The sequence below is a fragment of the Neophocaena asiaeorientalis genome, unplaced genomic scaffold (genome assembly GCF_003031525.2).
Source record: "Neophocaena asiaeorientalis asiaeorientalis breed wild unplaced genomic scaffold, Neophocaena_asiaeorientalis_V1.1 scaffold118, whole genome shotgun sequence".
Lineage (NCBI taxonomy): Eukaryota > Metazoa > Chordata > Mammalia > Artiodactyla > Phocoenidae > Neophocaena > Neophocaena asiaeorientalis.
This window is the reverse complement of record NW_020175528.1, coordinates 10,133,470-10,161,228: the sequence shown is the minus strand read 5'-3', so window position 1 is coordinate 10,161,228 and position 27,759 is coordinate 10,133,470. Positions and strand designations below refer to the sequence as shown.

The window sequence follows — 27,759 nt, the reverse complement described above, 5'->3', positions numbered from 1 at the left end:
TCATGTTGTTTCTTTTTATTTTGCTCATGCTTAACAAAGGCAACAGAAGACATTCTACAAGGCTTGACAAAGAATGGGTGACTTAACACTCTTCCCACTGTACATGAGGCCAATTTCAATTTTTCTTCAAGATATAGTTCAGATCTGGGTCTGCTTCTATTTGCTTTTTTAAGCCTAAGGAAAAGGAGCCTGGGACTGTGAGGGAAAAGGCTCAGCTGGATTTAAGAAAAATACCTGAACTTTTGCTTTCTCTTCTGAGATTGTTAAACTGTCTATATCAGTCAAGAGAAGTCCTCATCTTATTTCTATCCAGATTTTGGGATGCTAGTATGACTTTTCTCAGGGATTCTGGAGGTTGGGGGTAAAGAAGATCAATAATGTAAACTGCTCCTCTTTGCTCCACCCCAGCACAGAACACACCACAGAACTGTTGAAATTTCAGGTAACAATGAAGCACACGAAACTGGACCATAAGGCTCAAGAAGTAGTTTAAGGTCCCAGAGTGGTAATACTGGGAGTGCCAGACTGGGAGGGGCAGAGGGGGGTGTAGCACTGGTTGGGTTAAGAAACCATTAGAAAACATTACTTGATGACAACAATTTTTACAACATAAAATTTCCTAAATACAGTTATCATATAAAGTGCTCTAGCACAGATTCAGTTCCAGAAAGGAGGGGTTCCTTTCATATCAGCTTAATAAAAGTTTATTTTCACAATGCTTTAAAGCCCCCAGACTCTACAATTCCTGTTTCTCTCAAAAAAGATTTTTTAAAGTCTTAGTATGAAGTATTAAATCATGCTTTAAAATTCTGTAGGCTATTTCTTTTTCATCTAAATTAGTTAAAATCATGACAATAAAATGCCAGCCAATCAAGGTCCCCAGCTAATGACATTCAAAGTAAGAATCATCATTAGCATCCTGTTACGTTCTGATAGTGGTAAAGGGTGATCAACTGCCGCCATTGATCTTAGTGCCGTTAAGTTAATAACGCATTTATATTCTGAAAGCATATGTGTCTTGCACATTTTGATGCTGAGGTATAAAGCCATGTTTTGCCAACATTTTTAAATTAATCTAACATGTAATCTCTTCCACAATAGCAACTATGGTAAAAACCCCAATAACAGTAGCCAACCTGCTGTCATGTTCTATGGTCTTGCAATTAACAGAGTACATAAACATTTATAAACTACACAACCACACCAATTTGTAAGCAACTATGTAATAAATTTTGAAATGTTAGGAATATAATAAAGCCACATTCTAAATAGCTTTCTAACTTTCCGTTTTTTCATGTTTTTCTTTTTTACATTCACACTTCCCACTATTTTTTTCACTAGACTACATTAAATCTTAGATTTAAATATGGCCAAACATAAAATAATATTGAAATGGGTGTGAACAAAACAGTTGAGTTTTATCAATGACCTAGCCACTTAAAGCTATTCTCCAAAGGATAAGTTATTCACCCAAGGCAAACATGGAAAAAATTAGAATTAAATCTTAAATTCTTCATGGTTGGCCTGTCAGATACATGGGAATATCCAAGACAAGTTTGGAAGGTCTAAATATCAAAAGGTTAACTGTCACTGGTGAAATGTCTGTCACTGAAGAAAGACCCTACACACACTCAGCAGTGTGTTCAACTTGCAGAAGGAAGTTTGGGCTGGTACAAATCAAGTTAACAAAGTTTTAAGCCCTAGTCAAAGATAACAAAATGTTATTACACCTGAATAACAATCTCTAAGTAACCTCTAGCTTAAATTGTATAGACTCTTGCTACTGTACCATCTTAGGTTAACAGTTCTGCAGCCTTAATTAAAAGGATAAGGCATTTAATCAATTTTCTGCAGTGAATTATTAGGCTAACTTCTTTTCAGCTAGAGACTACAAGTATGTTCCACCTTGAGGCTGTCACAATCATGATAATTACCAGACATGCATTTCAACAAATATTCACTGACAAATGAAGTATAAGATTGTGCTAAGTGTTTGGTGGACTCAATATTGAATTATCTCATTACTTTTCCATAAATCCCTTTACTTCCACTAACAAATCTAGACCTACCACTTTTATTCCTACAGGGAAGATGAAGTATGTTATGACTGTTGCTATATGACTATTTTTCTACATTATGGTCCTATTTCTGCTAAATTACTCTTATAGTCTTTATCAATTTAAGCTTTAAAAAAAAAACGACCTTTTAGAACTCTGGAAAGATGTTAAATTCACTGAATAAAAAACCTTTCAATTTTGTCCCTCAAATATAATAAAATTCTGATATGATGTTAGACAAGTTAAATTATTAGACAAGTGATCTCCATTTACCTAATATTAATGTCGTAAAGAGCTTCAACTAACCTTTCTTTAGTGAGGCAAGTTTCAATTATCCTAAAAATGGTAAATGACCTATTATTTGTGTGTGAATCTAAAGTGTGTCCCATAGGAAATTCTCTGTGAGTCAAAAACAAAACTTTGCAGACAACTGTTAAATATAATGTTAATAGGTACGCTGGGCAATAAACTCAAGCTTTTTATTTAACTTACATCTGCTTAGTTTTTTATTGAGTTAAGTATAAAGGCCCAGTTAATCAACTCATTAAATTGGTCAAGGCAGGACACTTGAACTACATTAACAGGATTTAAAAAGTGGTTGGTCTTTTAGTAGTTCTCTGGTAATCACACACGCACACACACACATACACAAATTGGTAGAGTACTCTGGATATAGGATTTCCCCCCATAATCTTATATAATGTGCTGTTCACAATCCGCAGTATTTTGAAAACTATATAAATTGGACATGACCAAATTAGAGATGTCTGATAAACTCTTATAAAGTATTTGGGAACTACAGCTCTAGTCCCAAAAGGATCAATTTTAAACTATAAAAAAGGAAAATTCATATAAAATCACAACAGACTTAACAGACATCTTTGAAAAAAAAATCAAATTGCAACTCAATTTTCTACTTTTTCAAATATGACCGAGAAAAAAGAAGTGCAAGTAGTAATGTCTGCATTTTTTTAAAAAACTATTAACCGAGCGGACTTGGGGAAGAAAAAAAAAACTATACAGTATTATTGCACTCCACGAATGTGCAGAATTCCAAAATGTGCCAGCACTGAAAAACTGCCTTGCATTGAGGTTTTCCAAGAGGTACAACGAGCCTGCCAAGAAAGCATCTGGTCTGTACTAACAGCTTGCTGTCTTCAGTACAGGCCTTCATAATGTCAGTCACGCTGCTCTTGCAAAACTCCCTTAATGTCTGAAAGACACACAGAAAAAATATTTTGTTTCAAAATTCACTCTTGTAAAATCCACTCATTGATCAGAAAAGAACTGAGAACATCTCTGTTAAACAAAATTAACTAACTTTCACCTCTCTATGTTCACCCACATTTGCTTATAAATTTTCTATCTTGAGCATGTGAAAAGAATTTGCATAGTTTTAGGAACTAGTTATTTGAAGGTAAGGGGCGGGTATATATGTACAATATATGTACAGTATATGAATTGTGGCCATTAGAAGTTCACAAGTCAAAAAAAAGATGTTACAGGCCCAATTACTAAGCCTTAAACATAAAATTAATAGTACAACCTTACTTTATTTTAGCAGATCCAAACTCTCTTGGTCATTTATAAATTTTAATGAAGAAGACAACCATCTGTTAAACCTTAAGTTGGAAACTCAACTGACAATATATGCAATATCTATTATTATATATATCTATATCTATTATGCTAGTATATGAAATATCTTGCTGATTCATGACAATTAACTGATACCTATACATAGTTACTGTATTTTTAAACTACTTACAGAAGAGTTTTCAGTGCTGATAGGTGGGGCTATGATCGATGATGTGGGATTGAATCCATATGCACATTGAGCTTCATTTCATTGTCAAGAATTTGAACAAGCTGTTGCATGGATGGAAGGTGACCAGATTCCAGCTTAGACCACACAGGTACATCTATAAAAATAAATGGTACCACCCCTTCCACATTAAAGATGATTCTATAATAGACATTCATTCTATAAACATGTATTGTCTAAGCACACAGCTGGAGATAGAATTCAGCTTCTTGCTTTCATGGAGTTTACATTCTAGTAGGGGAAATATAAAAAGAACTATATAAATAGCTACAAAATCACATTTGTATACTAAAAATCAAAACTAGAAGATGCTATGAGAGGGATATATGAGAGGCTGGGAAGGAGCCTTTGTACTTACTATCATTAAAAGAGAGAGATTATTAAAATTGGGAGATATTATTAAACGTGAAAGCTGAAATATAGAAGAGTGGTACAAGGGAGGCTGGAAAGGTTGGCAGGGATTAGATCAGGGATCAAGAAACTATAAAGTAAGCATTTTCAGCTCAAGAAGATGTATAGTCTGTCCTAGCTACTTAACATTCATTGTAGCCTGAAAGCAGATAACTGAATGGGCACGGATGTGTTCCAATAAAACTTTATTTACCAAGCAGGTAGCAGAGGACATGGTCCACAGGGCTTTGGTTTGCCCATGCCTAGGCTACATCATTCAGGGCCTTTTGTCCATGTTAAATGTTCTGTTCTTTATCTTGAGAACAAAATAAGGCCATTTAACAAACTTGAGTGAGTGAAGCAACAAGATGAAATGTGCATTAAAAAAATTTTCTTTTAAATGACTCAAGTGTTGGAGCAGGTGTCAGCAAATTTTTCTGTAAGAAGCCAGATAGTATATATTTTAGGCTTTACATACCAAGAGGCAAAATCAAGGATACCATATAGGTACTTATAAAACCAGGGAGATATATTTCCACAAATTTTTCAATGATGAAACTCAAAACTCTAGGTATGAATACTGAAGTCTGAATGTCATATAATTTCCACATCACAAAGTATTTTTAATTTTTTTAGCCATTAAAAAATATAAGAGGGAATTCCCTGGCGGTCCAGTGGTTAGGACTTGGTGCTTTCACTGCTGGAGCCCAGGTTCAATCCCTGGTCGGGGAACTAAGATCAAGAAAGCTGCGTGGCTTGGCCAAAAAAAAAAGTAAGAGCCACCAAGCAAGATGGATGTATCTAGAGATTATCGTACTAAGTGAAGTAAGCCAGACAGAGAAAGACAAATATCATATGATATCGCTTATATGTGGAATCTTAAAAAATAAAGACACAAATGAACTTATTTCCAAAACAGAAAGAGACTCACAGACACAGAAAACAAACTTATGGTTACCAGAGGGGAAAGGGGGGTGGGAAGAAGAATAAATTAGGAGGCTGAGATTAACATATACATACTGCTTTCTATAAAATAAATAACCAACAAGGACCTACTATATACAGCACAGGGAACTATACTCAATATTATGTAATAACCTATAAGGGAAAAGAACCTGAAAAGAATCTGAATCACTGTGCTGTATACCTGAAACCTACATGATATTATAAATAAACTATACTTGAATAAAATAAAATATAAAGAAAATTTAAAATTGTAAAGCCACTGTTAGCTCATAGGCCATATTTGCCAACCCCTGGTTTAGAGAATATGTTAGAGGATAGCAAGATAATTGTGGCTTGGATTAGGGTGGTTAGCAAGGAAGATAAATAGAAGATTTTTGAAAACTGTAAAAAGTAGAATTGAGAAAAATTGGTAATCCATTAGATATGGAGAGTAAGGGAGAAACCTAGGATGTTATCCTAGGTTTCTGACATGGGCACCTGGGTAGAATGATAATGGTGCCCTTAAGTAAGTGAGAAATGTCAGGGAAGGAGCAAACTGGAGTATAAAAGAATTGCAGGAAGCTGAGGTAATCAACAGTTTGGGAGTAGGTAATGTTCAGGATTCCTGGCTATAACACCTAGAAGAGAGGTCTAGAGCTCTCCAGAGCTATACATTTAAGGGTCATCATATAGATGTTATTCTAAAGCCATGGGAGTAGGTGAGGACCATGTAAAGAGATAATTTAGCATATTATGAAAAATGGAAAAGCCTGATGCTTATTATAAATCATTTAACATTTATCACAGAATGCAAACTATTCAGAACCTACCATTCAAAGTTATCTCAAATGCACCTGTTGACATACACTGGTTCTCAATCATGTTGCTCAAGAAAAAGACCATCATACATGCATAGACCTAAAAGAAAATACAATTAAGTACAATAGGTAAACTCATTTTCAAATCAAAACAACATCACAAATTAAGTAAGCTTTTAAATAGTCTCATTTTTATTTGGTAATTGCTCTTTTTAAATCTACTTTAAGTTTCTATACAAATTATTACTGCTACTCCATATATTCAGATAGTGTACACAGAAAATTGCGACATTAATTCACAGCTCTACACATTCTGAAGAAATTACGTTATTCCTAATGTAAAGACAAAATTTCTAGAAATCGCATAATAGCCTTAATAAGTTAAACAAAAGAGTACCAGCATAAGAAGGGTTCATTTTAGAATTTTTATAATATAATGTATGAACTCACAAGAGACTAGTGATGCAACTAGTCAGCAACTCCCTGTTTTCAACACAACCTGTCCATGTTCCAAACAAATCATTTTAAGTCAAACTAAAAAAAAGTTGGTTAGAAAGCACTAGCATATTAAGTTACATTCATTCACCTTTTGAAGGCAAATCTATACTGTCCTAAAAGATCAGAGGCTCCTGTTGAACAGAAAAGTTTCAATTTAACAAAATCACCTAAAAGCAGGATGTAGTGAGGATGTCAATTCACAGCCAGCAGTTTCAGAAAAATAAATCAAAATGCCTATAGCAGATGAGAAGGAGATTTCCCCTAACCCCCTTGAGCTAGGTGGGCTTTGATTTCACAGAAGTTATCCTAGCATTTGGGCACAAAGTCTGCTTTCATGAGAACAATACACAAGTTAAGTGTCACGAAAGCTACAGCCTTCAAGTATCCTCTTCCACAGTAGATTGACAATGTTATAAGCCTAAAGAAGTAAAATGCACTAAAGACAATTTAGAATCAACAGAATGAACAAATATAGCACAAAACATTATCAGTAAGTACTTCATTTCTAATTCTTAATCCTATGTAAATCAATATTTTGTTAATAACAGAGTAGAGACACATCTGAATTAGAGGTAGCACCTGAGGATGTTTATGTTAAGAAGCCTTGCCTGTGACTGGAAATAAGTGATTCCCTAAGAAAAAGAAGTACAGCTATGTTCGGAGTGGGCTAAAGGTAGTCTCAGCCTAGAACTAAAGGATAAGACCAGAGGACTCCAAAAGAGAATACTTATTAGAAGGAAACCTAAGTAATCTCATTCAAGAGAGAAATTATTCCCATTTCTCACAGCAGAAAGGTACACCCTCCAGAAAAGATGGTTTTAAGTAAAACAGATGAGAGATCTGGAAGGAGTATATGATGCAGCAAGACCCTACCAAAGAATAAAATAAACAGCACAAGATTCTTATGTATATTTATATTGATTGTTTCAGGTAATCTGCTTTAGGTTACCCATGAACAGAAAAGTCAACGAATAATAAAAACAGAGAATTTTGATAAGAATAAATTGGTGGAAATCCCATTTTTAACATGAATAAACCTATTAATACCCATATTAGTTGGTATAAAAGGCCTACATTATGTATATATTATGTTTTGCTGTATGATTTGGCCCAACTTATATAATCAAAATCAAAATCAGGTATTAAATTATTTTGTGCCCAGGTTCTACTAAAGTAACACCTCTCTGTCCTTCAAATAATAAAAAGGTAAGACCTAATCATTCTTAATGTATAAATATGGAGACTAAGGCTAAAGGAGGTTAAGTGCTTTGCCCAGAAATAAAAAGTGGTTTAAGTTGAAATAGCAAAAAGTACTTAAAAAAAAAAAAAGAAATAAAGAAAGAAGAAGAAGAATCCATTAAAATATCTCACTGACAACTAAGAACCTACAGCTACCAAAGCTATTACATTACATACCTTGTTTTCTTGGCCCCACTGCCAGATGCTAGGCGCTTGCATGCCAAAGAAAGCAAAAGGATCCTTGCCAACAATTATTAAGCCTATTAACACTAGCTTGAAGACTGACAGGAAAGATGCTATGTGTCTATTAAAAGAAAAGAAGGAAATTCATCAGAAGCTGCAATTTCTCATCTACTTCAAAATTTCTTTAACTCAAGTCTATGTGTATAGACATTTTCTAAACACCAAATCTAAAAATTGCCAATTACACTAGGAAAAAACTAGTAACTAAATTTTATTGTGCAGTTTTAAAACAAAAATGTTTAACATCTTTTGAATCAATCAAAAATTAATTTATAAAACTATAGAGCACTGGCCTTTAAAAATACTATTTTAACAGTACAGAATTTTGTACCACTGACTTTCTATAAAAATGTAGGAGTTCTTGGGCTTCCCTGGTGGCGCAGTGGTTGAGAGTCTGCCTGCCGATGCAGGGGACACGGGTTCGTGCCCCGGTCTGGGAAGATCCCACATGCCGCGGAGCGGCTGGGCCCGTGAGCCATGGCCATTGAGCCTGTGCGTCCGGAGCCTGTGCTCCACAACGGGAGAGGCCACAACAGTGAGAGGCCCACATACTGCAAAAAAAAAAAAATTGTAGGAGTTCTTGATCTACGGCCACAATAAAAATTACATAAGAAAACACATCTTTAGAAGGGTTGCCATCTCTGAAATGATCTTCCTCTATTCCTTGTTACAGAAAAATTCTTCCATATTTGGATCAAATAAACTTGCCATTTATAAAACTGTTCTCTGTAAATTATAACCAACTAAGAAATTATAATAACCAAGGAAAGTTAATTGAACCAATTCACAAAAGTTTATTTACAAATGTGAAAGAATTCACTTAAAAAACTCGTTTATAAACTACAGAAATTTACTTACCTATATATTGGTTGAGGGAGGTAATTCTCTCCTTCAATGCGGATGTCCGGGTACCGCTGGCTAATAACCCGCATGTACTCCTCAAACACCCGCCTATAACCTCAGGAAACACTGCAGAAAAATGAAAGTGCTTCCAATTAGGTCGTTTAGAATATGACTAGATTTATTTTGTAGTTATACAAAGCCTAAAAATTATTACCCAGATTAAAAATGTTTCTCAAGAACAGTCACAAACTAATAATGATTGATGCTGGATACATGAACTTTTCTCATAGATTTCACATATTTAAGTTATCTTCCCTTCAAGTAAATCCTTCTATTAGAACATTAAACTTTATAGATCTGGGTTACTGTTGGAGAGGAACAAATACCTATTCAGAGAATCCACCATATTCTGAGCTCTCAAATCATTTTGCCTTTTTTTCTGTTGTTGTTGTTATCAACAACTGTATAAACACTGAAATGAAAACAACTCTTATTTATCTGAAATAGGGACTTTCAAAATTTGGGCACAGGAAGCTTAAAAAAAATACCAAGGCACGAGACATGACACCCTGTTTCTTATTCCCACTCTACCCTTGACTAGGCAAACATGCCTGCTCAATCACAATAAAAGAAACTTGAAAAATTCTTAGAAAAAAAAAATTCTTAGATCCTTTCTGACTCTAAGATTTGATTCTATTTTGCAAAGGAAAACAAAGATTGGGAAGATACTTTTCAGCAATATGACAGTAATCTATGTCATTACTCCAGAAATTAAGTCAACAGCATCCCATCACCTTCATTAAAATCTCTGAAAAACTAGGCTACGGATATATATTTGTTGCCCCAGCAAGAAAAGGGAGATATGCCACCAGAATGAATATACAGGGGGAAAAAAGTACACTGAAAACTTTAGTAAGACATTGATGAAAGAAACTGAAGACACAAATAAATGAAAACATATCTCATGTTCGTGAATCAGAAGAATTTATATTTTTAAAATGTCTATACTACCCAAAGCAATTTACAGATTGAATGCAATCCATATCAAAATTGCAATGACATTATTCACAGAAATAGAACAAACAACCTAAAATGTGTATAAAACCAGAAAAGAGCCAAAGCAATCTTGAGAAAGAAGAACAAAGCTGGAGGCACCATGCTTCCTTATTTCAAACTATATTACAAAGTTACAGTAATCAAAACAGTATGTATGGTAGTTGCATAAAGACAGAAACACAGATCAATTAGACAGAAACCAGAAATAAACCCACACATAAATGGTCAATTAATTTTTAACAAAGAAGCCAAGAATATACAATGGGAAAAGGAGAGTCTCTTTAATAAATGGTATTGGGGGGCTTCCCTGGTGGCACAGTGGTTGAGAGTCCGCCTGCCGATGCAGGGGACACGGGTTCGTGCCCCGGTCCGAGAAGATCCCACATGCCGCGGAGCGGCTGGGCCCATGAGCCATGGCCGCTGAGCCTGCGCATCCGGAGCCTGTGCCCCGCAACGGGAGAGGCCACAGCAGTGACAGGCCCGCGCACCGCAAAAACAAAACAAAACAAAACAAAACAAAAAAAACAAAACAAAACAAAAAAAAAAATAAATGGTATTGGGAAAAGTGGACATGCAAAGAATGAAACTGGACCACTATCTTACACCACACACAAAAATCAACCCAAAACAGTTTAAACAGTTGAACAGAAGACCTGAAACTATAAAACTCCTAGAAGAAAACATAGGGAGTAAGCTCCTTGACACTGGTCCTGACAATGATTTTTTTTTGGCCTTGACACCAAAAGCAAAGGCATCAAAAGCAAAAACTAAACAAGTGGGACTATGACAAACTAAAAAGCTTCTGCACATCAAAGGAAACCATCAACAAAATGAAATGAAGGGCAACCTACACAATGGGAGAAAATACTTGCAAATATAACCTCTGATAAGGGGTTACTATCTAAAACATATAAGAAACTCATACAACTCAACAGCCAAAAAATTAATAACCTAATTAAAAAATGGGAAAGGGCGGGGCTTCCCTGGTGGCGCAGTGGTTGAGAGTCCGCCTGCCGATGCAGGGGACACGGGTTCGTGCCCCGGTCCAGGAAGATCCCACATGCCGCGGAGCGGCTGGGCCCGTGAGCCATGGCCGCTGAGCCTGCACGTCCAGAGCCTGTGCTCTGCAACAGGAGAGGCCACAACAGTGAGAGGCCCGCGTACCGCAAAAAAAAAAAAAAAAAAAAAAAAAAAAAAAAGGGAAAAGGGGGGAATTCCCTGGCGGTGTAATGGTTAGGACTCAGTGCTTTCAACTGCAGGGGCCTAGGTTCAATCCCCAGTTGGGGAACTAAGGTCCTGCAAGCTGGGTGCATCCAAAAAAAAAAAAAAAGGGCAAGGAAAGCTGAATAGACATTTTCACAAAGATGACATACAAATGGCCAACAGGTAGATGAAAAGGTGCTCAACATCCCTAATCAACAGTGAAATGCGAATCAAAACCACAATGAATTATCATCTCATACCTGTTACAATGTCTATCATTAAAAGCACAGTATAAAGCAATGAAGGTACCACTTGGTAGGAGGGAGCAGAATCAGTAAGAGATAGCAGGGTGAAACCCGAGATGCCAACTTTGTCAATGATACGATCATCAAGGAAAAAAATACCACAATCATCAAGGAAAAAAATATCGACCACCACCACGACCAACTCAAGGGATCAGCAACAAGTTTATATCTGATAGGGAGAACCAGTCCAAATATTAGTAGATCTCAATGTAAGAAAACTCACTTTTCAAAAAAAAAGAGAGAAATTCACCACTCTTTCTTTACAAGTAATACTTCTTTTACATTTAGAATGAAAATTTCACACAAGATTAAGTCCCTAAAAAGTATGAAATTTTTGCAAAGGGAGACAAGTCTCTATTAACTAAATACTTAAAAGAACTTAATCTCCAGACACCTTATCTTTCCTAAACATTCACCTTATCCAATATTTTATTATTACTGTTGTCAGATTCACAACTGCTTTCTATATAAGAAAATTTTAATGTTGCTTTTGTTTTGAACATACTACCAAAAAAAATGTAAAGCACTTATATGCCTAACTACCTTGAAACCAAGAAATTCCACCTGATTTCAATGCCTAAGTTTGCATCGGTGTTTACAATGGAGTTGATGATCTAAAATGATAGTAGATAACTTTTAATGCATTAATTGAGAGCTGGAGACTTACTTGAGTTGAAATTTCCTTTTTTATAGATGAAGGGGAAAAAATTGAAACCCAGAGAGATCAAGTGACTTCAGATATGGTCCCTGCCCTTAGTCAGGGCTGAGACCAGAACACAGACTTTGTGATTTGAGATCCTAGGCCCTTTCCATTAAACCTCAATAAAAGTTAGATAATGTAAGAGCTAACCTTCCCTGTGTCCACAAAGCCACAATCAAGTACCCATAAAATAGCAGATATCTCTTGAGGTTCTTCCATGATGAAGATATAGATTCTCCCTCTGGGTGAACTAAGCCTGTGGACCCCAACAGTCCTCATATTTGCTCTGGGACTTCCAACCCTTCGTAAAGGAAAGTATGTCTATATGCAGGCCACACTTTAGGTCAGAGTCCTCCTAGTCACCCAGTTTTCTGGCTATTATGCTCAGAAGCCTAACTCTATCCTTGATTCTTCAGGTCTCAACTCCTCAGTTAAGTCACAAATCTTTGTATCAAATTTCAAACAGAATCAATCCATAATCTTGAAATATAAAAAGGACTTTAGGGCATTCCCTGGTGGCACAGTGGTTGAGAGTCTGCCTGCCGATGCAGGGGACACGGGTTCGTGCCCCAGTCCGGGAAGATCCCACATGCCACGGAGCGGCTGGGCCCGTGAGCCATGGCCGCTGAGCCTGCGCGTCCGGAGCCTGTGCTCCGCAACGGGAAAGGCCACAACAGTGAGAGGCCCGCGTACCGCAAAATAAATAAATAAATAAAAATAAAAAGGACTTTAAACCTTTTAACTTTCTTCAAATTTCCAGTTATAAAATGATAAAGTCGTGGGGATATATAATGTACAGCATGGTGACTGTAATTAATAATACTGTATTTCATATTTGAAAGTAGCTAGGAGAGCAGATCTTGAAAGTTCTCATCACAAGAAAAAAATTAATGTAACTGTATGGTGATGGACGTTAACTGGACTTATCATGGTGATCGTTTTGCAATATATACAAATATCAAGTCACTACATTGTACACCTGAAACTAATGTGTTATACCTCAAAACAAACTGTACATTTCTTATTTCTGAAAAATGAAGTAGTTTACAAGACTGACACAACCTATTTTTAGGCAAGTTTACTTATGCATTAGTAAACTTTCCTCCCTATATTTGCTTTGAGACTTGTGAAGAAAAAACAAGTAACTTTTTCCCTATGTAATAATTTTCCCCAAATGTTCAAATTGTTTTGAAATAGCCATCTCTACTGCTGACAGATGTTTTCCAAAATAAAACATACCTACTGTTTATCAAGGTGGGCAAAATGTTAAATTAAAGGCACACATGGTAAGGAGCCAGTAATCATTCCACCTCTACCACCACACCCAGTTCTTTCAACTTTTCACTCTTTCTGGGTGAGTAAAACTATATAACTCATAGTATACCTTCAACGAATAAATATGTAAACATGCTAAAAATATGTTGTAGCTGCTGCCTATTTCTTCTGCCCCTGGACCAAAGGCCCTTAAGTAAATTAAACTGTGAAAAGAAATCTTAATTTAAGTCCTAATCACCTTGCAAATCTCCTTCTTGCAATACAAAAATATCTTACTATATGGAGTCAACTTTTGCAGTTGTTTAATTTAAAATATTTTACACAATACTTTTCTAAGATTAATTTTCTAAAAGAAAGAACTTGCATACAAATTAGATCTTTCTGTAATGAACAGAAAGGAAATTTAAGCAATTTGTCCATGTTATTTCAAATAGATTCTGTGCTTTTTTAAGTCCATCAAGTTTCAGTCTCCTAATCCATGGTGCCAACCATCCCACTTTTCCTTTTCTATACTAATATCTGCCCCTAATTGTAGTCAAATGCCTACTTATATCAACTTGAGTCTGTCACAAACCCCAACCTCTCCTATCTCCTTATTAAAGGAAAATGGGGCAAAATCTCAGATATTTACTGTTATGAAGTAAATACTTGTGATTTCTATTTTTCGCATCTCTTGAACTCACCTTCCCCTTTTATTTACAATAACCTCCCCTCCAATTATCCTCCCACCCACACATAGGATTGGATCCTGTTTATACAATAACACCCAACCCCTTGCCAATATCTAATGTTCCAGAAATGTAAACCTGTCATGAAGGCTTGAGTTTCCTCCCTAAAAATGAAGAACTGGAATTTTAAAAAGTAACTATCTCCAGACAGGTAAACATTTAATCAGAGCTGTTGTAGGGTAGAGGAGAGTGGTAATCTTTCAAAAGTACTGAGGAGGACTTCCCTGGTGGCACAGTGGTGGAGAACCCGCCTGCCAATGCAGGGGACACAGGTTCTATCCCTGGCCCGGGAAGATCCTACATGCCGCAGAGCAACTAAGCCCATGTACAACTACTGAGCCCACGAGTCGCAACTACTGAGCCCACGTGCTCTACAGCCCGGGTGCCACAGGAGAAGCCACTGCAATGAGAAGCCCACAAACCTAAATGAAGGATAGCCCTCTGCGTGCCGCAACTAGAGAGAGCCCATGTGCAGCAATGAAGACCCAGCACAGCCATAAATAAATAAATAAATAGTTTTTAAATAGTAAAAAAAAAAAAAAAAAGACTGAGGAGATAAATCAATCTTCAAAGAGAAAAAGAAAAACGAAATATATTTTACTGAGAAGAATACAGATGTGAGCCAGAGCAAGAGTGTATGAAATCCTCTCAGACCTTTCAGTTTTCTATTTCAGGCCATCTTCAGGCACTGATGCATTCCTGCCTTTGGATTCTATACTATTCTTTTAGTAGTTTTAAACAGATTTCCAAATATGTTGTTTAAAGCAGTTCAAAACTGGTTTCTCTACTTGCATTCTAAGAATGTCAACTAATATTTCTCCCATGGTGTATGCAGAAAATCAGGAAGGTATTTTTACCATGCTTTCTAATTGTCAACAGCATTGACCAATGCAATGAACGCTGGGTTTTTAGAGGTAATCTTTACTTCTCCTTGCTCTGTTTAGTAGAAGCACTAATAGACATTTGTCTGGTGCATTACCTGCTCTAAGTGTTTTAAGCAATGAAATCTGAACAAGGGGCTCTATAAACCATACAAGAAACAAGATATTCAGGAGTGAACAGACTAACCTTATAAATGCTTTTTTTAAAAAATTACAAACAAGAGTGCTCACACAATGTTCACAGCAGCACTATTTACAACAGCCAAGGCATGGAAGCAACGTAAACGTTCATCAACAGATGAATGGATAAAGAAGATGTGGTATATATATACGGTGGAATATTACTCAGCCATAAAAAAGAATGAAATAATTCCATTTGCAGCAACATGGATGGACCCAGAGATTATCATACTAAGTGAATGAGCCAAAGGCAAATAGCATATATCACTTATATGTGGAATCTAAAAAAGATACAAATGAACTTATGTACAAAACAGAAATAGACCCACAGACATAGAAAACAAACTTATGGTTACCGCAGGGGTGGGGGAGGGATAAATTAGGAACTTGGGATTAACAAATACCCACTACTATATATAAAATAGATAAAAGACAAGGACCTACTGTATAGCACAGGGAACTATATTCAATATCTTGTAATAACCTATAATGGAAAGGAATCTGAAAAACTAACTGAATCACCTTGCTGTACACCTGAAACACTAAATCAACTATACTACACTTCAATAAAAAAAAAAGGACTTTGAATGAAGTCCTTTGAATGAAGATCAAAATGTACATCAGAACTTGCTCAGCCTTTTGTTTTGTTTTGTTTTGTGTTAATTGCGGTGTAGTTGTTTTACAATGTTGTGTTAGTTTCTGCTGTACAAGGAAGTGAATCAGCTATATGTATACATATGTCCCCTCCCTCTTGGACCTCCCTCCTGCCCCACCCCACCTGCCATTCTACCCCTCTAGGTCATCACAGAGCACCAAGCTGAGCTCCCTGCGCTTATACAGCAGGTTGGCACTGTTTTACACATGGTAGTGTATATATGTCAATCCCAATCTCCCACTTCATTCTCCCCCTCCCCCTTGTCCACACATTTGTTCTCTACATCTGTCTCTATTCCTGCCCTGCAAATAAGGTTCATCTGTACCGCTTTTTAAAGTTTCATATAAATGCATTAGCATACGATATTTGTTTTTCTCCTTCTGACTTACTTCACTCTGTATCACAGACCCTAGCGTTTACAGCACTAAACAGGTATGAGCTTATCAGGTTTAAGAACTGTATTATATGAAATCAAGTGATTTCTCTTCCAGCTGCCTCACTCTAGGAGCACCACAGTGGCCACCACAGTAAAAACGCATACGAATACAAAATATGCCTAACATGGCTTCTAAGATTCCAGGCTTCCTGGGACTTCCCTGCCGCTCCAGTGGTTAAGACTCTGCATTACCACTGCAGGGAGCTCGGTTCGATCCCTGGTCAGGGAACTAAGATTCCACATACCATGTGGTACCGCCAAAATTTAAAAAAAAAAAAAAAATTTCAGGCTTCCTTAGAGTTTTTTCCAAAGATTTGATAAACCTAAAATTCAATTAATGATCTGTTTTTATTCTCTTCCTTCTTTGTGTCTTATTCTTGAGATCACTAGTTTCTAGTTTTCCTATACCTTTGGCATAACATTTCAGGAAAATTTTGCTGCAGACTATTCCACAAAGAATTTATAAATTGTGGGCTTCCCTGGTGGCGCAGTGGTTGAGAGTCCGCCTGCCGATGCAGGGGACACGGGTTCGTGCCCCGGTCCGGGAAGATCCCACATGCCGCGGAGCGGCTGGGCCCGTGAGCCATGGCCGCTGAGCCTGCGCGTCCGGAGCCTGTGCTCCACACCGAGAGAGGCCCACGTACTGAAGAAAAAAAAAAAAAAAAAAAGAATTTATAAATTGTGTAAGTTCCTCAGCTCTTTGTGGGGAAGGAATTTTATCTCTTTACTCTGGAAAGCATTTCTCATCAACAGATTTATAAGGTATGGCAGCCACTCAGTAAAAGTGACTTGATAAAAGCATTCAGTAAATGGTGACTTACCCGCATTTTGCAGGAATTTTTGTCTCATCTTAAAATATTTCATACATAATTTGATGCTTCTGTTAGAGGAAACACTGACTGAAACCGCCCGCCCTGGCCAGGCAAAGACAGTAACAATGTGCATGAGTTATTTTATGACAGGAGATCCTTGTCAGGAACACGAACTAACAAGCCACCACCAAAGGGAAGAATTCGGGAAAGGTCAAAAAGAGAGAGGAGGGGCTTCCCTGGTGGCTCAGTGGTGGAGAGTCCGCCTGCCGATGCAGGGGACACGGGTTCGTGCCCCGGTCCGGGAGGATCCCACATGCCGCGGAGCGGCTGGGCCCGTGAGCCATGGCCGCTGAGCCTGCGCGTCCGGAGCCTGTGCTCCGCAACAGGAGAGGCCGCGGCAGTGAGAGGCCCGCGTACCGCAAAAAAAAAAAAAAAAAGAGAGAGGAGATGCCACATGTCCACCTCCCAGAATCCTCCTCGCTGGAATCCATCTTGGCTGAGCAGTTGCACGCGCCACCAGGAAGGACCCTGAGTCTGAATGACTGGCCAGAGACAACCCAGAAACTAACCCATTACCATAAAACCCGAGACTGCGAGTCACGTGGCAGAGCAGTCCTCCTGGATTCCCTTACCCTCCTGCTCTATGCCCAGGCGCCGCTTCCAAATAGTCTCTTGCTTTGTCAGCATGTGTGTCTCCTCGGACAATTCATTTCCAAGTGTTAGACAAGAGCCCACTCTCAGGAAGGGGTCCCCCTTCCTACAACACTTTTATTCTTTTCAATACATTTTTTAAAATTGAGATATAATTCACACACCATAAAATTCATGCTCGGTGTATTTTTATCATTTGTTAGATAGACTGATAAAAAAAATATATTGTGTTCTATGCTAATTCAATGGCAAAACTGGATATGTCTCTTGTTTGCTTTACTGCTTTCCTGTTTGTCTTATACTTTTACCTGTTGGTTGTAGACTGACTTCAGACATGAGAATAAACTCGATTAAAAAACCCAGGGATCTAAGAAAGAAAACCACCAACAGAATAAGCAGTAAGGGTGTGTTGGCCAATAAGAGCAGCAGGAAGATGACTGACAATAACACAATGAATTCTGGAAGTTTAGCCCCATCAGCAGAGATGGAGGCCAGGTCGAGAAGGTTACTGAGTGAAGAGTATGTTCAAAAGTGACGTTTTACATGTATCACATTCTATGCCTAAAAGCTACCAAACCAGAGGTCAACCAAGTAGAAATCCACCTGAAAGGAACAGTATCAGAAAACACTGATCTATACTCCAGTTAAGAATTTTTAAAGGGAAGTGAGGAGGGAGAAGATAGGTTATGTCAGAACCAAATACAGTGTACTCCCACGAGATTGTACTCACTTTTTCAATAAATATTGCCTGATGACAGGTACTGTTTTAGGCTCTAAAGATATACGGCAGCAAGCAAAACAGACAAAAATCTATGCCTTTCTGATGCTGGCAACATTCTAATGAAGAAGAGAGAGTAAGCTGTAACAGTCTAATGGAGAAGATACAGTTCACCAATTGATAATATCCGAAGCTGTTTCCCTTGTCTTGCTTGAGAAACAGGAACGAAAAAACAAAACAAAACACCTGAGGGACTATGGAAAAAGTGTCACAAATTGAAAGAGCAAAAACATCAAACAAAAGATTCAAAACAAGAACCGACACCCAAAAATATTCTGCAAGAAGCAGAAAAGGATAAAAGAGGTAAGGAAGGACTGTAAGAAACCTCAAAACCAAAAGCAGAATTTAAAAAAATATTTTAAGGCCCTGAAGAAGAAAATTGATGGGTGGAAAACTAAATCAGTGTTAGAAGATGAATAATAAAAAGTACAGAAAATCTGAATAGTATCATCAATAAATGGAATCCACAGATACATCAGTTTTTTCCTATAGAAAACAGCTTGAGAGACCACAGAATATTTACAACAGTTGACCATCTATGTTAGGTCACAAAGAAAGCCTAGTAAGTAGGTGGATGAAGAATGTCACCAACTATCAGTAAACAAAGGATGCTGCAACCATCAAGCCACTGCAGACACCCCCAGCTGTGCACCCTGAGGAGATTCAGGATGGGAAAACTCTTGCATCTTCCCATACACAGAAAAGCACTAAATTCATTAACTTGAGATGTCTGGTTTTCTTTAATTAACAGTAATCTTTTGATGTTCCGATAACCTGGAGGTTTTTTTTTTTAAACTCCTATATATTCTGGCTCCTCCCTTCTTCAGAATAGTCCCTCAGAGTTGAGAGGCTGTCTCCTGGGCCTAAGGCCTCAGTATGTCCGTGAAATAAAACATAACAGCAAATGTCACATTCTCTAATTACAGTGCAATAAACTAAAGAATTTTAAAAACCCAACCCACTTTAAGATCTTCTGGTAGGAATATTAACTAGTTTAATTATGTCAAAATTTTAAATGTGATACCCATTAACGTAATCATAATATTTTACTTCTATGGATTTAGTTTATGGAAATAATTGGACAAGCACACATGATATCTGAGGACAGTCATCTTAACAAAGTAATTTTATGAAAAATTAGGACCAACATTGTAAGGTCGGATCTTAACAAACGGCACCGCGAAACAGAGGAAAGCTTCAAGTGAGCTTTATTAGGGAGCGCTCCCGGGTGAGGTTCACTGGTCCGAGAGAAAGGGGCCAGAGAAGTCGCATCCGGGCGAGGGTTGGGCAAGATTTTATAGGGGAAGAAGGGAAAGGGGTGTGGTGAATCTGGGAGGGCGCAGGGTATTCCTTATTTGGTGGTCTTTTCGGGTATCCTGGGGGACCGTTAGTCCCGCCCATCGAAAGGCGGGAAGGCTGGGCCGGGTGCACAGTCCCCAGGTCAGTTCCTGGAACTGGGTGGTCCGGAATGTCTCCAGGGCAGTTTCTGGAACTGGGTGGTCCGGAGAATTCAGTCTGATGCAACCTGTGAATCTGATTGTGTTCCCCTGCCTCGGGCCAGTTGGCCTTACAAACATAAATATTAAACAAACAGATTCAGTGGCTTAAATAAATTAAAGAATACCCATCTTCGGGAGTACTGTGCCTGTTGATACAGAACAGTATCTGCCGATATGAAAAGATAAGTGATGAGGGGAAGGCAAATTTCAAAAAAAGCATACAACTATAATCTCACTAATATAAAATTATATAGCATTATGTTTCTGCGCGAAGAGTCGGCTTGAAGGAGGTTATTCAAAATGTTATTAAAGAGTTACAAGGATATTTCACTTTCTTCCATATACTTTTTTAAAAATTATTTTTACAGTTAACATGTTATTTTCACAGTGAAACCGAGAAGGATCCTGTGGGGCTCCAGGGCATGGAAGCCTTTTTGTCCCCCATTTCTTATAGGCAAGACTCCAGCCTCCATGAACAGTTGCTAATCAAGGGAGGAGCAGCCAAGAAACCACCTGAGGGAAGATTAAAGGGACCAGAGAAGCTCATCAAGATTAAGAGACCCTGCACACACCCTAACCTTGTCCGCGACCCCACCCTTGAATTATTGCTGTAAGACTCCTCCTCAAATCCTCCTGGGTTGGGACACATAGCTTTTCAAGGCAGGAGCCCGCTGTGTTCCCCTTTGCCTGGCAAAGCAATAAAGCTATCCTTTTCTACTTCACCCAAAACTTTGTCTCCGAGATTCGATTCCCCACCAGTGTACAGAGAAGCTGAGCTTTCGGCAACAACAGCCAGAGAGCTATTTTCACTTTTTTAAGCTGAAAGTCAATAAGTAAAGCTTTCAAAGGTTTATTTACTGCAGGTCTTATTACAACATTAAAGACAATACAAGTAATAAGTTACCATAATGAGCACTTGATAAATGGCAGTAGCAGGTACACTGTGCTAGGTGTTTTTAACTGATTAGCTGACTCCAGCTCTCCTCATTTCCTGTCTCCTCCTCTCCCTCTATGCTGAGTCAGGCTTCATTTGCATGTGTTCTTCTTTTAGCTAGTAAAGCTCATTCTCTGTATCTCCTGGTGGAGTTCCCCATACCCTTGCAAAATTTCATTTCCTCCTCTGCAAAGCCTTCCAACTCTCCCTGAATAAGTAATCCTTCTTCTCTCTGGGTTTTTAAGACTTCTTTTAGAACACTCAGAACAGAGTGGTTTACTGTTAATATTGTTTACATGTCTGTCTCTCCCACCAGACAACTGGTCTTCAAATGTTACTGTGAAAAACAAATTCGTATCTTCCTAAAAATTGGACAAAACAGGAAAACAAGTGGCATGAAAAGGGGGACATTAAAAACAAGGGCCTGGGATTCCCTGGTGGTGCAGTAGTTGAGAGTCCGCCTGCGTCCGTGCCTGGTCCGGGAAGATCACACATGCCACGGAGCGGCTGGGGACCCATGGCCGCTGAGCCTGCGCATCCGGAGCCGCAACAGGAGACCCGCGTACCACAAAAATAAAACAAAAAAACAAAAAAAAACAAGGGCTTGATAACACAACACTGTAAATCAACTATCCTCCAATAAAAATTAAAACAAACAAAACAAAACAAGGGCTTGATTATGAGCACTTCGTGCTAAAATCTGTGACCAAGATTTCTTCCTTATCACTCCCAAGCTACACCCCAATCAAGATAAAGTATGTGAAAACATGGTTTTCCTTTTTGAAAAGCAGGGATGGTGACAAAAATCAAATGAACCAGAGGACTCCAACTATACTCTTAAGTGACAAAGATGGAAATGAACCATACATGCATGCTTTTACTTTTTTCCTTCAAGCTTCTTTACAGTACCTAATAATAGAATATTAGAGGTAACTGGAATGCAACCAACACCCTTATTTTACAGATGAACAAGTTGAGAGCTAGAGATTAAATATTTCCCCGAAGTCATTCAGAAGATAAAAGGCAGATCGAGTTAAGAACTAGGCCTCCAAACTGCTAGTCCAGTAAATGCTCACCTTCCCAGTACCTATACCATTCAAAATCTACGAGGTTATTTATGAGATTTCCAAATAATATATTAAATTTGGTCTCTACCACTTACCTTAATGGCAAACTGTAAGGAAACAATGTTCCCATTTTCTGTAAGAGAAGATAAAACCTTAAACCATTCATATTTTACTTACATCTAAAAGCTTTGAACTAAGGTACTTCATTCATTATTAAGAAGAAACAACTATTTTGTGCACGGTATTCAGTTAGCTCCTGAGCTATTTATTGCTTAAAATTGTAAAAAAAAAAAAAAAAAACAGGGCTTCCCTGGGGGCGCAGTGGTTGAGAGTCCGCCTGCCGATGCAGGGGACACAGGTTCGTGTCCCGGTCCGGGAAGATCCCACATGCCATGCCGTGGAGCGGCTGGGCCCGTGAGCCATGGCCGCTGAGCCTGTGGTCCGCAGCGGCAGAGGCCACAACAGTGAGAGGCCGCGTACCGCAAAAAACAAACAAACAAAACTGGTGACTAAATTCTATGCAACTTTAAAAATCTAACATAGTGGCAGGTGCAGCAGCCACCATTTTATTTGTTCTCTAGAGCACTCTGTACTACTCTACAATCTGAATCAACTTCTTATTACTCCTTTACTTCACTGTTTCTAAGTAGTACATTCTTCCTATTTAGCCTCTTTTTAAAAACCAAGATTTATCTTATAACCATTAGTGTGTCACAGTTTAAATGGCCACAGTTTTTTCCTTCTGAGTGGTATACAGAATAATGGTGTATCTTACAACCTATCATATTGTAGGTTTGGAAAAATATAATAACTGTTATTTAAATTTTTAGTTTCAGTTACTGTGACTATTTTGGGGAGATGAAAATTTCTTTGTAGGATTTTCCCCTGGCTACTGTGTTTTTAGTTTTAAAAACTCAGCAACAAAGCAAAACAAACTTATGGTTACCAAACAGGATAGGAGTGGGGGGAATAAATTAAGAGTTTAGGATTAATATATACACACTACTATATATAAAACAGGTAAACAATAGGGACCTACTATATAGAACAGGAAACTACACTTAACATCTTGTAATAACCTATAATGGAAACGAATCTGAAAAAATATATATATACTATATATACTTACATATATCTGTAAGTAAAAATATATACTATATTTATTTATATATATAGTATATCTATAACAATTGCTTTGCTGTACACTTGAAATTAACACAACATTGTAACCTATGCAAATTTTTTTAAAATTCAGGATTCATCCCCTTCAGTCCCCTCCACCACCCTGCAAAAAAACCCATAAAAATTGTCTTCTTTTTTTATCACTACAGTGAATGGCACAGCATCGCTCCAGAACTCAGGAGTCACCTGTGACACCTCTCATTGCATGCCACCTCTCCGGCCCCTCAAATAATGTAATCACCAAGAACTGCTAAATTTATCTGCAAAAAAATCTCTTAAACCTGTCCCTTTACTCCTACCACCACCCTTCTATTTCAAGCTCCATTGTCTCTTGCCTGGGCAACTCCAAGAGTCCCCTAAACTGGTCTCCCCACATCTATTTTTGTGTTCCTTGCAATGTCTTTTCCACAATGATACTTACTGGTTTTTCTGTAACATAGCCATCCAGACTTTCCAGGGTCTGTGCTACCTTCTCTTTGGTCTTTAAGGTCAGCAGCCTTGGCCTCAAGAAATTATGTTCCCTTCTTGGATTGGAAGAATCAATATTGTGAAAATAAATATCGTATATTAATGCATATATGTGGAACCCAGAAAAATAGTACAGATGAACCAGTGTGCAGGGCAGAAATAGAAACACAGATGAAGAGAACAAACGTATGGACACCAACGGGGAAAGTGGCCAGGGGGTGGGGTTGGTGGTGTGATGAATTGGGAGATTGGGATTGACGTGTATACACTAATATGTATAAAATGGATAACTAATAAGAACCTGCTGTATAAAAAAATAAAATTCAGAAAAAAAAGTACAATTGATATAATAGCAAAAAAAAAAAGAAATTATGTTCTCTCCTACTGTAAGGTCACTGAACGTGCTATTTCCATTGCCCAACAGTGCTCTCTAAACACATTTTATCCTTCACGCCTCAGTTCAAAGTTCATTTTCTCATGGAAACCTTCCCTGACCCTGTGACTAGGTCTCTTTCATATCATATTACTTTCCTACAGCAATTAACACAACTGTAATTTAATGTGTTGTCCATGGATTAAGGACTGCCTTCTACTCTTGCCTTTAACATCTATGAGAGCACTGAACACAATTCCCAGCACCAAGCAAAGCACCTTCACACAGTCGGTGTACAAATATTTGTTAAATATACAAATGTTGTCTAAGTAACTAACATGATCTCTATAACTCCCCATTTCTCAGATTTCTTCAATTCAGCATTTTACTAATCTTGATCAGTATCAACACCCAAATCAGACTTAGGCCTTTATTTTCTTGCCTCCATACCATGAAAGCAAAGGCTAAGTTGGTATAAATTTCAATTAAAATCTGTTCTTCTAGTAGTTGCTTCATTTACCTCTTAAAACTCCATTTAGAAGTTGGTTGTCCTAAAATTATAGCAGCGGATTCTTAAATTAACAAAAACTGGAAAATTCTGCTGTATTCTGCTTATGTTTTGATATATTAACTTTAACCTACTATTCTTAGTAAATCAACTGTCAAATGTTCAAATAAGTGTTAACCATAAACAGCTGTAGATAGTAATCTCTTGAAACTCCAACAACTGATAAAATGCTGTAAATCTGATGACACGTTAATTCACATGTATGGGAGGAAAAAAGCATGCATACAAACATGCCAAACAGTACCTGTCAGAATACATTTACACAAAAAAAATCACAAGAAAGGAAAATGTGACGAGGGAACTTTATTTTAAGCTCTGATTAGAGAACTTCCTTTTTTATGTTTAATACTTAAACATCCAAATAAGCAGTACAAATTTTTTCCCCAAATATGCAATCAATGTCATCTAACTTATCTAATTCAATTGCTCAATCAACGGATGTAATAAACCAAACACTCAGGTACATAAAGTAAGTCTGTGCTTCTCTGTAGGCTTCCAGAGGAGCCACATTTGTCTTGTTCACCAAGGTATCTTTAGCTCTTGGCACAAGCAGGTACTGAATGAGGATTTACTGAGAAAATACATCAACACAAAATAGGAAAGTTTGTTTTAAGCTATTTTGCATGCTTGATCTCTCTCCCTTCAACTCCATTTATGTGTTGGGTTATTTTTTTCTATTAGCAATTACAAAAGTGCCACAATTAACAGATGATATATTGAGCTAAAGTTAAAGAAAGAGTACTCATAATAAATATAAAATAATAAGGGACAAAAGCAATGGAAAGGAAGGTAAAAATTGTTTTCTCCTTTGTTAACATTGGTAATTAATGAAAAGTTGCATTTTATAGCACTCCGATTTCAAATGGAATTAAAAGAATTTTCACATATTTACCCTCAATTGTCTTCGCTTCCTCTCCTTTCCCAAACAAACTTGCAAATAAATGCCCAAGAAACTCTACCAAAATCAGAAACCAAATATCCACTTTCCTATATACACATTAATCTCTGGGGGAAAAAGTAACAAACAAGCTAAATTTACCTGTAATGGGTATGGCATAGGGCATATTAATAGTTATTTCCCATCTACAGATTAAAAAAAAAAAGGGAAGGATTTTTGTATGTAACGTGCTCAGGCTGACTGCAAAAGAAAATACTTAACAGACTTTTGTAATTCTCTACTTAAAGAAAAAAAAGGAAACAAAAATTAAGTATCAAAAGTTTAACTTAAGTACTTAGACTTTTTTTAAAGTTTAATTTAAAGGACTAAATGCCCTTCCCCCTACATTTGTTTACACATTTTCAAAACTTTATAAGGTACATTTGTTAAATTATTGTGACAAGTATTCCAATACAAGCAACTGTAAAAGAAGAGTATTTTGGAAAAGCCCAAGTGAAACCAAGACATACAAAATAGAAAAATTACATAACTTGGAAAATGCAGTCTTTTTTTTAACTACTTAAATCCAAAAGTATCACACTTAATCCTTAACAATATTTATAAGTTAGTAAGATGACTGCCACTTTCTAATGGAAAAAAATAAATATGGAGAAAAAAGTCAGAATAATCAAGCCATAACTCCCCCTTACAGTATCATATACAAAAGATGATATGATGATATATGCCAAGCACATAGTAAACACTACAGAGAGCTTTTTTTAATCAGAAGGAAGTTGCAAGGTTTTTAGTTTTCATTCCAAAAATAAAGACTTACCATCTTATTTTCTGACTCTCTTTAAACAGCACTTAAATTGATTTAATATTAAAGATTTGCTTAGTCTTTAAAGATAAAGCAAAAAAACTAGTTGGATAAGTAGAAAATCTAAACTTTAGTACACTTATATTAATACATGAAGTTTGAAAAAGCTGATTTTAAATGCATTATGGGCAACACCAATGTTCCAAAGTATCAGGACTCTGAAGACTTACTAATCTAACCATCCTATTCTGAAATAACGTCACCTTTTGAGATACGGGATTCTAATTTCCACAACTTTACAATTTTGTTTGTTTTTAATCTGAGCCTTTCAAACCGTCCCCAACACCACTTACCTTATCACATGCATTACTGCTCTGCTTCTAATATTTAACTAGGTAACCACAAAATCACTTACAGAACATTGTCGAAAAATGCCGGGTGTGGGGGGAAAAGGGTTGTTTTTTCTATTTCTCTGAATGCCCAAGAGATTTAAAAGGCAGAACTCACGGGAGTAAGGGGAGTGGGGGAGAAGATGCAGTTGTCTGGGAGCGAAAGGTTGTCAGAAGAGCAACGTGCTCCTTTACAAAAACACTTTAGAAATTGCAAACGGAGACTCAGCCTCCCCGTCCAAGCTTATCAGCTGTCAGAATCCCTACGCTCTCACCCAACAGTCACCCCGGCGGATCCTGGAGAAAAAGGCGTCTGTCCCTCGCGGGTCTCCTTCAACGACCCGAGGTGACCTTCGCCTAGCGGGGCAGCGAGGCCGCCTGGCGTACCCCGCGAAAGCCGAGAGGAAGTTAATCGGGAAACAAACGCTGGAGCGCCTTCGCCGACCCTGCGCCGACTCATGCCCACCTCCGCAGGCAGCCGGGTGGCCATGGCGTGACGCCGCCGACCCGCCCTCCGTACTGACAAGTGTCCCCGCGTCTTCGCCTTTCAGTATTTAACCTTCTCGTGCCCTCCTTCCCCATGCCCTCCATTATAGGAACCAAAAAAGAAGTGAGCGGTTGTGTCTGGAGGCAAAGAAGGCGGCCTGGCCATCCCCGGGAAGAGCCCCGGAGAAGGTAGGCAGCGGAAGGCTGCTGGCACCGTTCTTCCGGGACAGGGAAGGTTCAGCTCTCTAGGCCGCAAAGCCGCGGCCTCGCATAGTGAGAGGCGCCGAGCGAAGGGGCGGCGGGGCGCCGGCGCACATACTCACCAAATCTGGAACTTGAGCAGCGGCCCCGTGGCGTACTGCATCTTTAATCTCTTGCCAGGCACGCCACCCAGGTTGGCCGAGGCATCGCTCCGGACCACCGCTGACGCCGCCACCAGGAGAAGTAGCAGAAACCTCATCTTAAACGAGCAAACCACTTCGGCCGTCCTCAGACTCAGACTGCAGCCGGCCCAAGGTAGAGCCGGAGCCGCGAGCTGCTCCCCACCGCGCAGGCGCGATCCGCCAAGGTCGTGAGGG

General features: G+C 38.1%; 1 protein-coding gene across 1 annotated transcript; it reads right to left on the bottom strand.

The window, feature by feature from the left end:
* Positions 1-27,759, bottom strand: SELENOT (selenoprotein T). Its single transcript, XM_024769089.1, has 6 exons — positions 27,505-27,759; positions 8,874-8,984; positions 7,950-8,076; positions 6,048-6,135; positions 3,826-3,979; positions 1-3,270 (listed from the first exon to the last, which is right to left on the bottom strand). Exons 1-5 carry the CDS (start codon positions 27,639-27,641, stop codon positions 3,855-3,857), a joined length of 588 nt encoding a protein of 195 aa, XP_024624857.1. The 5' UTR covers positions 27,642-27,759; the 3' UTR covers positions 1-3,270; positions 3,826-3,854.